The sequence below is a fragment of the Denticeps clupeoides genome, chromosome 2 (assembly GCF_900700375.1).
Source record: "Denticeps clupeoides chromosome 2, fDenClu1.1, whole genome shotgun sequence".
Classification (NCBI taxonomy): domain Eukaryota; kingdom Metazoa; phylum Chordata; class Actinopteri; order Clupeiformes; family Denticipitidae; genus Denticeps; species Denticeps clupeoides.
Genome location: NC_041708.1, coordinates 38,776,975 through 38,789,096, shown reverse-complemented (window position 1 = coordinate 38,789,096; position 12,122 = coordinate 38,776,975). Strand labels below are relative to the sequence as shown.

Here is a 12,122-nt window from a genome sequence, read left to right as displayed (position 1 = left end):
TTGCCTGCACTTGGTCTCCTGGCGTGAAACGTGTCTGTTTCTTCTCCATTCAGAAGCATGCTGTTCACCTCAGAAGAGCAGCGTTGTGTAGAACCCGCCGAACGGTCGATGTAGCTCCGCCCCATTAACCATGGTGGAACTGTGTACGTACGTACGTGTATTATGGTCCGGTACAGACGAGTGACACGCCGCCACGTGCATGAGGCCGTGCTGGCGTATGATCCCGCCTTAGTTAACGTTGAGCGTTGGTAGTTGGTGTGCATGAGTTCCACATCCGGGGGTCAGAAGGTGCCTTAAACGTTCCTCTGAAGGTCCGCCACAGGTTAGACGAAGGGAAGCCACCACGGCGTTCGTTTGTCTCCCACAGGAAACTACAGTTGTGTGTGTGTGTGTGTGTGTGTGTGTGTGTGTGTTACACCACAGCTCCAGGAGGCGAAGCAGATGGAGCGTGAGCGCCACAGGCAGCATTCTCCAGTCGGCCAGCAGGAGCCGGATTCTCCACAGCTCCACGCAGGCGACCCGGAGAAGGGCGGCGGTGGCCCCGCCCCGGGCCCCGCCTACGAGAGCTCCGAGCCTGAGAACGGGTCCGACTTCTGCCCGCCAGAGAATGAGCAGACCGAAGCCGACCAAGCCACGGCTGCTGCCGCTCAGAGTGAGATGATGTTCAGGTGGAAGGCGAGGGATCTTCTGACTTCTCTAACCACCGTTCTGGTGTTGTTGGTTAGGTGCAGCACAGCTCAGTATGGAAGTGATTGAAGAGGAAGTCGCTCCGAACTATGAGGAGAGGGCTCAGGAGATCGTCCAGGGCATCCTGCAGGAAGTGGTCAACTCGGTGGCTGGAGGTGGGGTCATGGACGCTGCTCTTTATGTCTGCAGTCTGTGCATGTTGATCCACCCACTGCCTGGACCATGTCCATCTCTGTTCAGATGCTAAGGAGATGGCCGGAGAAGGTGAGGCCGAGCCCGCCGAGGGGGTCCCGAACTCACTTGAGGACGAGGGGACGCTGGGCAGTGACGGTGAGAATGTCCACGCCAACGGCATTCCTGGAACCCCCATCTCAGCGAGCTTCACACCGTCCCTGCCTGATGACCGACTGTCTGTCTCTTCCAACGACACTCAGGTGAGGTTCTGGCGTCTCCACGCTTCATTTTTGGATTATTTGAATCTTGATTTTTTTTACGCTCACGTCTTTGTCCACCAGGAATCTGGAATGACCTCTGGGCCGGCACCGGGCGCCAAGTTCTCCCATATCTTGCAGAAGGACGCCTTCTTAGTTTTCCGCTCCCTCTGCAAACTGTCCATGAAGCCCCTTTCTGATGGACCTCCTGACCCGAAGTATGTTTGACAGAACTTAGAACCTTCATCCGCGCTGTTGCCCACCGGGTTTTGAACCCGGCGTAGTGTATGAGCTGAATGTTAGTCCTTATCTGGAGACATTCATGGTTAAGTGTCCTGCTCAGGGACACAATGGTAGTAAGTGGGATTTGAACCTGGGTCTTCTGGTTCATAGGCGAGTGTGTTTCACACCAACCCTGAAGTGGTCTGATCTTTTGACGAAACATCTACTAAATGATTAGAACATAATGCTTGTAACATTCATCAAATGAACCCTAAAGAACCGTTTACCGTACCGCACATTATTAAGTCTTATCTCTGTTCGCAGGTCCCATGAGCTGCGGTCCAAGGTTCTGTCCCTCCAGCTGCTCCTGTCAATCCTGCAGAACGCTGGACCCATTTTCAAAACCAACGAGATGTTCATCAACGCCATCAAACAGTACCTGTGCGTGGCCCTGTCCAAGAACGGCGTCTCGTCCGTCCCAGAGGTCTTCGAGCTCTCGCTTTCCATCTTCCTCACGCTGCTGTCCAACTTCAAAACCCATCTCAAGATGCAAATAGAGGTGCTGTTCCCTTGATAGCGACACGGTTCTCATGTTCTTCAGCCGTGCTGAATACGGATCCTTTCATTCAGAGCTTCTTTATTTCATCCTCAGGTCTTTTTCAAGGAGATATTTCTGTACATTCTTGAGACGTCCACCAGCTCCTACGACCACAAATGGATGGTTATCCAAACCCTGACGAGAATATGCGCTGGTAAGAACGTTCCGCCAGATCTTACCCCTGATGTTGCATCGTACTCTTCTGCTCACTGTTGTCTCGTCGTCCTTCCAGATGCCCAGAGTGTGGTGGACATCTATGTCAACTATGACTGTGACCTGAATGCTGCTAACATATTCGAGAGGCTCGTCAACGACCTTTCGAAGATTGCACAGGGACGCGGTGGCCATGAACTGGGCACCACGCCCGTTCAGGTGAGATGCTGGCCAGGCCCACAGCTTCTGAATAGAAAGCGGCAGCTTTTGTTGAGTCTGAGCTTGTCCTTCTGCCTGGACAGGAGCTGACCCTGCGTAAGAAAGGTCTGGAATGTCTGGTGTCCATCCTCAAGTGTATGGTGGAGTGGAGTAAGGACCAGTATGTCAACCCCAACTCTCAGACCAGTCTCGGTGAGTGAGGTCCATGGGATAATTGGGGGCCGTGGTGGCCTAGTGGAATTATAAGTTCTGAACCGAGGTCCCAGGGTAGAAATGCAGCGTTGTGTCAGATCTTCTGTGTTTCTAACGTCTTCTCGTTATTTCCTGTCTTGCTGCCGAGCAGTTCGAGCAGGTAACAGTAGAGCAGGAGTCTTAGTGCATGTCTTTGTCCCTCCAGTGTTAAATTCTCCTAGTTGGTGTCTGGTGGAATCTCGGGCTGAATTGTTTTCTTCTTGATTTTCAGTAGATGTTCTCGGCTCTACTTTTCAGTAGAAAGTATGTTGAAAGGAGCAGGTTGATGTCAGGAATATGACCCCTCAGTTTACATTTACGGCATTTACCAGACACCCTTATCCAGTGCACCTTACAATCCGTAGTTACAGGGACAGTCCCCCCCCCTGGAGACACTCAGGGTTAAGTGTCTTGCTCAGGGACACGATGGTAGTAAGTGGGGTTTGAACCTGGGTCTTCTGGTTCATAGGCGAGTGTTTTACCCACCAGGCATCTAGCACCCTTAGACTCCTCAGACATGCCTGAAATGAATAAAATCAAATTAATTGTATAATCGATGCAGACGTGGATGATGTTGCATCGATGCAGCGCAGAACCTAATCGATCGTATCACAATTATTTTTTTTGGTGATTTTATGGCGGCGACATAAAAATTCTCGTTAAAAAGTATTGCCGGTTCCGACTGTGAAGTATATGTTATATACTACTGAATACAGCGCTGCTCCGGGTCAGAGTTTCACGCTGCGCGGCCGTCCCTGACGTATTTTCATGCGACCGATAGAATCCAAGTGGCTGTTTTCTTTCTGCCACTTCGATACACACACATGAAGCAGGAATGGAGGAAAAGATGGTCTTTCTCAGGGTTTCCAGAGATCTGCACCACAATGTTATTTTTTTTGCCTGCAGCGCATTCGGTCTGAAAGCGGGATTTCGATTTTTGGTCTGTGTTCAGTCCGCGCTCACCTGACGCCACGGACATCTGAACCAGCCGTATTTCTCTACCCAGTCTAAATAGCCCCATCATTTTTTTTACACACTTTACCAATTTTTACCTGAATTATTTTTATTATTAATGTTAATAGAAAGGTATTAGACATTCAAATAAATTATTGTTCTATAAATCAGGTGTATAGTTGCATCAAATTGTTTAAAATTTCAAATATTATTTAATTGGCAATAGTCCTTGAACGGAATCTCTCCGTATTGTTCTCTTTCAAAGTGATTGTAAAAGAAAACATAGGATTTCTATTTCTATGCAGTGACTGAGTTGATAAAACACTGAAAAACTGACATTCACTATTAATTTGTATTACAGTAGAACAATAATGTCGGTTCAATTTTTTACCTTTACCTCACTTTACAGGCAGCCATCTTGGAATAGAACAATACAAACACTTTTTTTTTTTCTGCCCATCGTAGCAGATTAAAGCGACCTTAACTCGTATTTAGAGATATCATGAGACCAGTGAAGGTTCACACCTCTGCTTCTTATCTGCAGTCCGTCTGCCAAGTGCGGTAAATGTATAAAACTAAAAAAAAGAGTAAATACTGTGTTTACTGTTTCCATATTAATAAAAATGACATTTTTTGCTTATCTCAGCTGCAGTAGTTCCATTATTTGCTATATAACGCTGCTGCTGCTTGTATTTAGTGTGTGTGTGTGTGTGTGTGTGTGTGTGTGTGTGTGTGTGTGTGTGTGTGTGTCAGTTCAGGTTGTAGCTGCTGAAATGAAGACGTCTGATATAAGCTCATATTTCCTGCTGGTGAAGTGCTAAATGTTTCAGAGAGTTTCCTACGTGGAATAAGGTTCCTTCTCCATAGACTATCTAGAGCACTTGGCATCATTTTCATCCTGACCACCATCTAAAGAAGACAAGCAGAATATGGATTAGAATTTCAGTTCAGTGAATTATGAATTGGCATCCATGATAGAGCTGGGCCATACGGAATAAAAAAAAAAAAAACATTCCCAGATCGAGCAATTTAATTTTTTTTAAGGTCGATTTTTAGGAATTTTTTTTATTCTGATACCTGAGATAATAAACTGTTTATTAGCATAGAAATCCATGACGAGTGCTGACTTTGTGAACAAAACTTTGCTATTATTGCTAAGATAATTACTTACGCGAGACAAAAATGATAAAAGTAAAACTTCTAAGTTGCATCCAAATGATTTATGTAATCGTATAAATATTTGTTTTTTTTTATAATGTGAATTTGCATAAACAATGTGGATGCATAGTTTTATTTTTGCTTGATTTTATAAATGTTTTGTTCACTAATTTGGCACAAATCTGGTTCCATGTTTGTCTAGCATTTACAACACAACACACACGTTCATTCGCTCGAGCTCATAGAGTTATGGACCAGCTGTTGTGCAGGTTACGTGTAGTTGACTTTGTCCATGTTCTTCAGGTCAAGAGAAGCCTTCAGAGCAGGAGACCAATGAAACCAAGCACCAAGAGACCATTAATCGCTACGGAAGCATCAACTCCCTGGACTCGACCGCGTCCTCTGGCATCGGGAGCTACAGCACACAGATGTCTGGAACAGACAACCCAGAGCAGTTCGAGGTCCTCAAGCAGCAGAAGGAGATCATTGAACAAGGCATTGACCTGTAAGTCAGGAGACCATCTTGTCTGCTCTTTTTGGCTGCTGCATGATTCCGTTTGGAGTCGTGTCCCCTTGTAATGGAACTCCATCGTTCATTCAACAGGTTCAACAAAAAACCAAAGAGGGGGATCCAGTACCTGCAGGAGCAAGGAATGCTGGGAACCACCCCAGAAGACATTGCCCAGTTCTTACACCAAGAAGAGCGTCTGGATTCGGTAAGGATTTGACCTGCCTGACTTTGGTGTGATCGATCTGTACGAGGATCTGCTGAGAGGAACACCACGCTCTTCTTAGCCTGGATCTGCTGTAATGATGTTGAATTGTCCCTCTCCTGACCCCTGCAGACTCAGGTGGGGGAGTTCCTGGGGGACAACGATCGATTTAACAAAGAGGTCATGTACGCCTACGTGGACCAAATGGACTTCCAAGGTAAAGACTTTGTGTCTGCGCTCCGCATGTTCCTTGAGGGTTTTCGTCTGCCTGGAGAAGCTCAGAAGATCGATCGACTGATGGAGAAATTTGCTGCTAGATACTTGGAATGCAATCAAGGGTGAGTGGATGCTACGTAATTAGCATGGTGATAAGAAGAATATATACAAATATGTGCTTTATACTTATATGTGATATATATATATATATATATTTTTGTATATTTTCATGTGATATATTTACGTGTGATGTATATACATTTGTATATGTACATGTGGTGTGTGTGTGTGTGTGTGTGTGTGTGTGTGTGTATATATACACACACACTTTTGTATATGTACATGTGGTGTACGTACTTGCTGTGTTGCTGCAAATTAAGATTCTGCTGAATAGTGATGGTTGTGTTGTTTTTTTTTTGTATGATCATGCTGTCTTCTTTATATTTTGCGTCTTTCCAGGCAAACGCTGTTTGCGAGTGCAGACACCGCGTACGTCCTGGCCTACTCCATCATCATGCTCACAACAGACCTGCATAGTCCACAGGTAACGCCGAACGACGTCTCTGAAATCAGGTTAGCATGCTGTGGGGGGCCTTTCCACCTCATGTTGGGTTTCTTCTGTTCTTCCAAAGGTGAAGAATAAAATGACTAAAGAACAATACATTAAGATGAACCGAGGAATCAACGACAGCAAAGATCTGCCTGAAGAGTACCTGTCCGCCATTTATGACGAAATTGCGGGGAAGAAGATCTCCATGAAGGAGACTAAGGAACTGACCATCAAATCCAGCAAGCAGAGTGAGTTCTGCCGGGAGAACGGTGGAGAAAGACGGAGTAACGTGGCAGTAGGGCGAAGTGACATGAGATGTTCTTCCTGAATTAGGCGTGGCCAGTGAGAAGCAGAGGCGGCTGCTGTACAATGTGGAGATGGAGCAGATGGCCAAGACGGCCAAAGCTCTGATGGAGGCCGTCAGCCACGTCCAGGCCCCCTTCACCAGCGCCACTCACCTGGAGCACGTACGACCCATGTTTAAGGTAAGTCGGTGTCGCCTCCTCAGTCGCGGTGAAGATGATAGATGAGAAGGTTCTTTTATCTGGTCAGCTGGCGTGGACCCCGTTCCTGGCCGCGTTCAGCGTGGGGCTGCAGGACTGTGACGACACGGAGGTGGCATCTCTGTGTCTGGAGGGCATCCGCTGCGCCATTCGAATCGCCTGCATCTTCACCATCCAGGTAAGCGTCCGTCGGTCCCCCATCGTCATGTCGGCGTGGATCTCCACCGCCGGTGTCCTGTCTCCTCCCCCCAGCTGGAACGCGACGCGTACGTCCAGGCGCTGGCGCGCTTCACCCTGCTCACCGCCAGCTCCGGCATCGCCGAGATGAAGCAGAAGAACATCGACACCATCAAGACCCTCATCACCGTGGCCCACACCGACGGCAACTACCTGGGCAACTCGTGGCACGAGGTGAGTAGAAGCCCCGCCCAGGCGCGGCTCCCTGTCGGCCGGGTGACCGCTACCCACACGCCGGCTTGTGCCGCAGATCCTGAAGTGCATCAGCCAGCTGGAGCTGGCGCAGCTGATCGGCACGGGCGTGAAGGCGCGCTACATCTCCGGCACGGTGAGGGGGAAGGAGGGCTTGGTCGCCAGCGCCAGGGAGCAGGGCCAGGACGAGTACCTGGGACTGGGTACGCTCGGCGCAGATCTTCTGGCACCTCCGTGCGGGCCGCCGGCGCCTGACCGCGCTCTGTTTTCTGCTTCGCAGTGGGCGGGAACGTGGACCGGAAGCAAATCGCCAGCATTCAGGAGTCCATCGGGGAGACCAGCTCTCAGAGCGTGGTGGTGGCGGTGGACAGGTAACGTGGAGAAGCTCTCGCTGCAGTAATCCTGCCGCTGCTGACATGGTCTTCATATTCGCTCCTTGCTTCCAGGATCTTCACAGGCTCCACCAGACTGGACGGCAATGCCATCGGTAAGGACTCGTTTCACGTGGGCTTCGGTGGCAGGAGGACACGTTTCTGACCACGACAGGGTTTTATTCCGCAGTCGACTTCGTCCGCTGGCTCTGTGCCGTGTCCATGGACGAGCTGGCTTCTCCAACCCACCCTCGCATGTTCAGCCTTCAGAAGATTGTAGAGATCTCCTACTACAACATGGGCCGCATCAGGCTGCAGTGGTCCAGGATTTGGGAAGTGATTGGAGATCATTTCAACAAGGTGCAACCCTGAAACCCAGATGGCCTGATGGTCGAACGCGTCTTTATTGTCTGCAGCTCTGTAAGTGTGTGTGTGTGTGTGTGTGTGTGTGTTGACCTCTAGGTCGGCTGTAATCCCAACGAGGACGTTGCTATCTTTGCCGTGGACTCGCTCAGGCAGCTGTCCATGAAGTTTCTGGAGAAGGGGGAACTGGCCAATTTCCGGTTCCAGAAGGATTTCCTCCGGCCTTTTGAACACATCATGAAGAAGAACCGGTAATACGGGGGAACTCCAGCCTGCCCGTGTGGGTTCGTTGTTGGTCTGGTCAGTTGCTCGCTAATTCTTCTGCGACAAGGACTCCAGAACCTCTTCAAAACAGAGCGTTGGTGTATAAGGGAATATGTAACAATCGTAGTGGAGATGTTGTTAAAAATTACGTTCTTCTGAAGACCGAATGTATCTGATCCAGCTTCGTGCCGTTCTGACAGCTCTCCCACGATCCGCGACATGGTCGTACGCTGCATCGCCCAGATGGTGAACTCGCAGGCCGGGAACATCCGCTCGGGATGGAAGAACATCTTCTCCGTGTTTCACCTGGCCGCCTCGGACCAGGATGAGAGTATAGTGGAGCTGGCGTTCCAAACCACCGGCCACATCGTCAGTAAGTGTCTTCCTGCCGGACGCGTTGTGGTTTTTAGCTTCTCTGGTCTGAGCTCACCGCTCCAACTTTCCCGTCTCCTCGCAGCGAACGTCTTCGAGAAGCATTTCGCTGCCACCATCGACTCTTTCCAGGACGCGGTCAAGTGTCTCTCCGAGTTCGCCTGCAACGCGTCCTTTCCTGACACCAGCATGGAGGCCATTCGCCTCATCCGCCACTGCGCCAAATACGTGTCCGACAGGCCCCAGGTCAGGTTTGAAGGCATCTCACCAGGGTTTCAGCATCAGCAGTTTCACCGAGATGAATTGTGACAGCGAACGTTTGTTCTGGACAGGCTTTCAAAGACTACACCAGCGACGACATGAACGTAGCTCCAGAGGACCGCGTCTGGGTAAGGGGGTGGTTCCCCATCCTGTTCGAGCTCTCCTGCATCATCAACAGATGCAAACTGGACGTCAGGACCAGGTCAGCACCATATCACCAAAAGTCCATCCATTCAGCAGCTTTGCACTTCTGGGAGCCACAGTGACCTCCCTGTCCATCTTCTTGCCGTTCTGTCCTCAGAAACCGATATTTACTGTAGTTCAGACAGAAGGTCCACATATTCAGAAGGTCAACGTATGCGCGCATTTTCAGTCGTTTTTTCTGTCCCAACCACAGAGGCTTGACTGTGATGTTTGAGGTTATGAAGACTTATGGTCACACCTATGAGAAGCACTGGTGGCAGGACCTCTTCCGGATCGTCTTCAGGATCTTTGACAACATGAAGCTGCCTGAACAGCAGACGGAGGTGAGGGTCTGGACTGGGGACTGATGGATGAAGGTTCTGCATCTTCTCCTTCTGAACCTGAATCCTCTCTTTGCCTACAGAAAGCGGAGTGGATGACGACGACTTGCAACCATGCACTTTACGCAATCTGTGACGTCTTCACACAGTACTTTGAGTCCCTTTATGATGTTCTCCTAGATGACATCCTCTCCCAGCTGTACTGGTGTGTCCAGCAAGGTAACCCTTCTAGAGTTCTCGAAGGTTCTCGAATGCATGCTTGTGTGGGATAGCAGGCTGCCTGGTTTCTTCAGGAATTCTCCAGAGGACCTGGTCAGGTATGAGGTGTGTTCAGAAATAAGCCCAACAGTGAGCGTCTCAGTACAGTAACCTTGGTCAGGACTGCAGGGATGGACAGCTGCAGAAGAAGAAGAAGAAGAACACGAGGAACATCGGGCATCTGTCTTGATTGCTTGTTCTTCTTCATGCAGACAATGAGCAGCTGGCCAGGTCTGGAACAAACTGCTTAGAAAACGTGGTCATCCTGAACGGAGAGAAGTTTAGCGCTGACACCTGGGACAAGACCTGCAACTGTATGCTGGACATCTTCAAGACGACAATTCCACACGCGTAAGTTTCTTCTGCGTGAAGTTTCTAAACATGAACCGGTCTTCTGGTCACTGCAAGTATCTCCGTATCTCGTCCCATCTCAGGCTGCTGACCTGGAGGGCCGAAGGGGATCACGTCACACAGCTGGATTCAGACAAGCAACTGGTACGTGCTTCCCGCAGCTTCTTCACATGCTCTACACTCCATACTCCAGGTCATGAGAAGACATCTTCTCACCATCTCAATGTCACTTGGCAGGACTCCACCTCCCAGAAGTCTGTGGACATTCAGTCCCACGTTGAAGACCAGCAGTCAGTCAGCAGCGTAGAGAAGGTGTTGGTGGACAATCGCAGGCAGAGTCAGTTCAGCGTGATCTCAGGTCTCCCAGGAGATGGTCCCAGGAACAGGACTCCAATAAGTGAGTTCCTGTCTACGTTGCCTTCAGGCCTGCTGCTCCTTTCATGGTCCTGAGTGTCACCACGGTGTCATTTTCTCGGACGCAGAGGTACAAGAACAGCGTCTGTTCGCTGCTCTGCTGATCAAGTGTGTGGTTCAGCTGGAGCTCATCCAGACCATCGACAACATTGTCTTCTTCCCAGCCACCAGCAAGAAGGAGGACGCGGAGAACTTTGCTGCTGCTCAGGTAGCTGTGCTGATCCGGTGTAGGTAGGTCTTCTTTGAACAGGACGTGTACCAAGCCTGTGTGTGTGTGCGCGTGTGTGTGCACCCTGGACAGAGGGACGCTGTGAACACGGACGTCCACACGGAGATGCAGGACCAGGGAATGTACCGCTATCTGACCTCAGAGCAGCTCTTCAAGCTGCTGGACTGCCTGCTGCAGTCTCACCACTTCGCCAAGGCCTTCAACTCCAGCAACGAGCAGAGGACGGCACTCTGGAAGGCCGGTGGGTGCCCGGTGGAGACGCAGGTTCTCCTCCGGTTCTCCACGAGCGGCAGAAAAAAACGTCCTCCTGTCTTTCAGGTTTCAAAGGGAAGTCGAAGCCCAACCTGCTGAAGCAGGAGACCAGCAGCCTGGCCTGCGCCCTGCGCATCCTGTTCCGCATGTACACGGACCAGAGCCGGCAGGACGCCTGGGAGGAGGTGCAGCGCCGGCTGCTGAAGTAAGGCGCGGCTCCACAGCAGGTGCTGGCGAGCTTCAGTGGAGGTCACGTTCTTCCTTCTTCTCCTGTGTTCTGCAGCGTCTGCGGCGACGCCGTGGCCTACTTCCTCACGCTGACGTCTGAGAGCCACCGGGAGGCCTGGACCAACCTTCTGCTGCTGTTCCTCACCAAGGTGCTGAAGATCAGTGATGAGCGGGTGAGCTGCTCCCCTGAAGGGGTTCCTCGTGGAGAAAATGTTGGTTTTGATGATTTGACGCTGATGAGAGGTGTGTGTGTGTGTGTGTGTGTGTGTGTGTGTGTGTGTGGGGTAGTTTAAGGACCACGCCTCCTGCTACTACCCTCTGCTGTGCGAGATCATGCAGTTCGACCTGATTCCCGAGCTGCGGGCGGTTCTCCGCAAGTTCTTCCTGCGGATCGGCCTGGTGTTCCACATCGCCCGGCTGGCCGAATCCGGAATGTCCACCGACCGATCGCTGGGTGAATGAAGAGGCCCTGTGCAGCAGCAGCATCATCATCATCATCGCCGCCGCGGCTTTTCTCTCGAAAGTAGTTGTACGGATAATCTCGTAACACTAGATTTTATTTCCGCTTCTCTCCTCGACTCGGATGCACTGGGGATTTTTACTTTGTGATAATTTATTTAACTGCGCCGCCTCGCCCGGATTTCTAATGAATTAAATCGAAATGAAACGAGTTAAATTATTTCCGTTTTATATGTACTGACACTTTTTTAAAAAATTCCGCTGGGATTCTCCTGAAACTGGACGTCTGTTCCCTGTTTGAAGTCTCATCACTGTATGTGTACAAATCTGAAATGTAATATATTTAAATCTACTGTGGGTTCTGCGAGGGTTCTCCGGGGTTCCGTGTGGGCACGGTGTTGGTGGCATCAAGAGAAATGTGTGCTGGTACAGGCTCTCTGTAAAGTTTTCTATACGGAAAATAAAAAGCTGTACGATCTTCTGTACCACGCTGGCTGTGGGGTGGCACTTCCTGGTGGGACCGGAGGTGACGCGGTGACCCCCTGGGTGAACCCTCATTTTTACTGTAATAAGCCGCACATCCTGTACGTCACGTGGCCTAGCGGGTAAGGAAGCGGCCCTGTAATCAGTCCCCTTGGTGAAGGTACTGTCCCCACACGCTGTCACCCCTGTCAATATAGTCAACATTTCTTACATACAGAAGATACAAAGA

General features: G+C 50.2%; 1 protein-coding gene across 4 annotated transcripts in view; it reads left to right on the top strand.

Annotated features, from left to right (window-relative positions):
• The window catches only part of arfgef1 (ADP-ribosylation factor guanine nucleotide-exchange factor 1 (brefeldin A-inhibited)), a 16,420-nt gene extending 4,525 nt beyond the window's left edge, over positions 1-11,895 (top strand). For 2 of the 4 annotated variants that reach the window (XM_028969618.1, XM_028969616.1), the window contains 35 exons: positions 424-652; positions 726-842; positions 928-1,121; positions 1,203-1,336; positions 1,665-1,899; positions 1,993-2,092; positions 2,171-2,310; positions 2,394-2,502; positions 2,654-2,662; positions 4,957-5,158; positions 5,258-5,369; positions 5,499-5,704; positions 6,042-6,126; positions 6,215-6,380; positions 6,466-6,617; positions 6,685-6,813; positions 6,888-7,046; positions 7,123-7,267; positions 7,345-7,435; positions 7,511-7,551; positions 7,626-7,795; positions 7,898-8,049; positions 8,263-8,435; positions 8,520-8,680; positions 8,767-8,897; positions 9,093-9,222; positions 9,303-9,438; positions 9,690-9,828; positions 9,912-9,972; positions 10,066-10,225; positions 10,311-10,450; positions 10,544-10,712; positions 10,790-10,928; positions 11,007-11,124; positions 11,240-11,895. In XM_028969618.1, the coding sequence (XP_028825451.1) occupies positions 424-652; positions 726-842; positions 928-1,121; positions 1,203-1,336; positions 1,665-1,899; positions 1,993-2,092; positions 2,171-2,310; positions 2,394-2,502; positions 2,654-2,662; positions 4,957-5,158; positions 5,258-5,369; positions 5,499-5,704; positions 6,042-6,126; positions 6,215-6,380; positions 6,466-6,617; positions 6,685-6,813; positions 6,888-7,046; positions 7,123-7,267; positions 7,345-7,435; positions 7,511-7,551; positions 7,626-7,795; positions 7,898-8,049; positions 8,263-8,435; positions 8,520-8,680; positions 8,767-8,897; positions 9,093-9,222; positions 9,303-9,438; positions 9,690-9,828; positions 9,912-9,972; positions 10,066-10,225; positions 10,311-10,450; positions 10,544-10,712; positions 10,790-10,928; positions 11,007-11,124; positions 11,240-11,413 (4,908 nt within the window). In that variant the 3' untranslated portion in view covers positions 11,414-11,895. The remainder of the gene's footprint in view (positions 1-423; positions 653-725; positions 843-927; positions 1,122-1,202; positions 1,337-1,664; positions 1,900-1,992; positions 2,093-2,170; positions 2,311-2,393; positions 2,503-2,653; positions 2,663-4,956; positions 5,159-5,257; positions 5,370-5,498; positions 5,705-6,041; positions 6,127-6,214; positions 6,381-6,465; positions 6,618-6,684; positions 6,814-6,887; positions 7,047-7,122; positions 7,268-7,344; positions 7,436-7,510; positions 7,552-7,625; positions 7,796-7,897; positions 8,050-8,262; positions 8,436-8,519; positions 8,681-8,766; positions 8,898-9,092; positions 9,223-9,302; positions 9,439-9,689; positions 9,829-9,911; positions 9,973-10,065; positions 10,226-10,310; positions 10,451-10,543; positions 10,713-10,789; positions 10,929-11,006; positions 11,125-11,239) is intronic. The other 2 variants (XM_028969617.1, XM_028969619.1) reach the window with 1 other exon arrangement.
• The last annotated feature ends 227 nt before the right edge of the window (positions 11,896-12,122 follow it).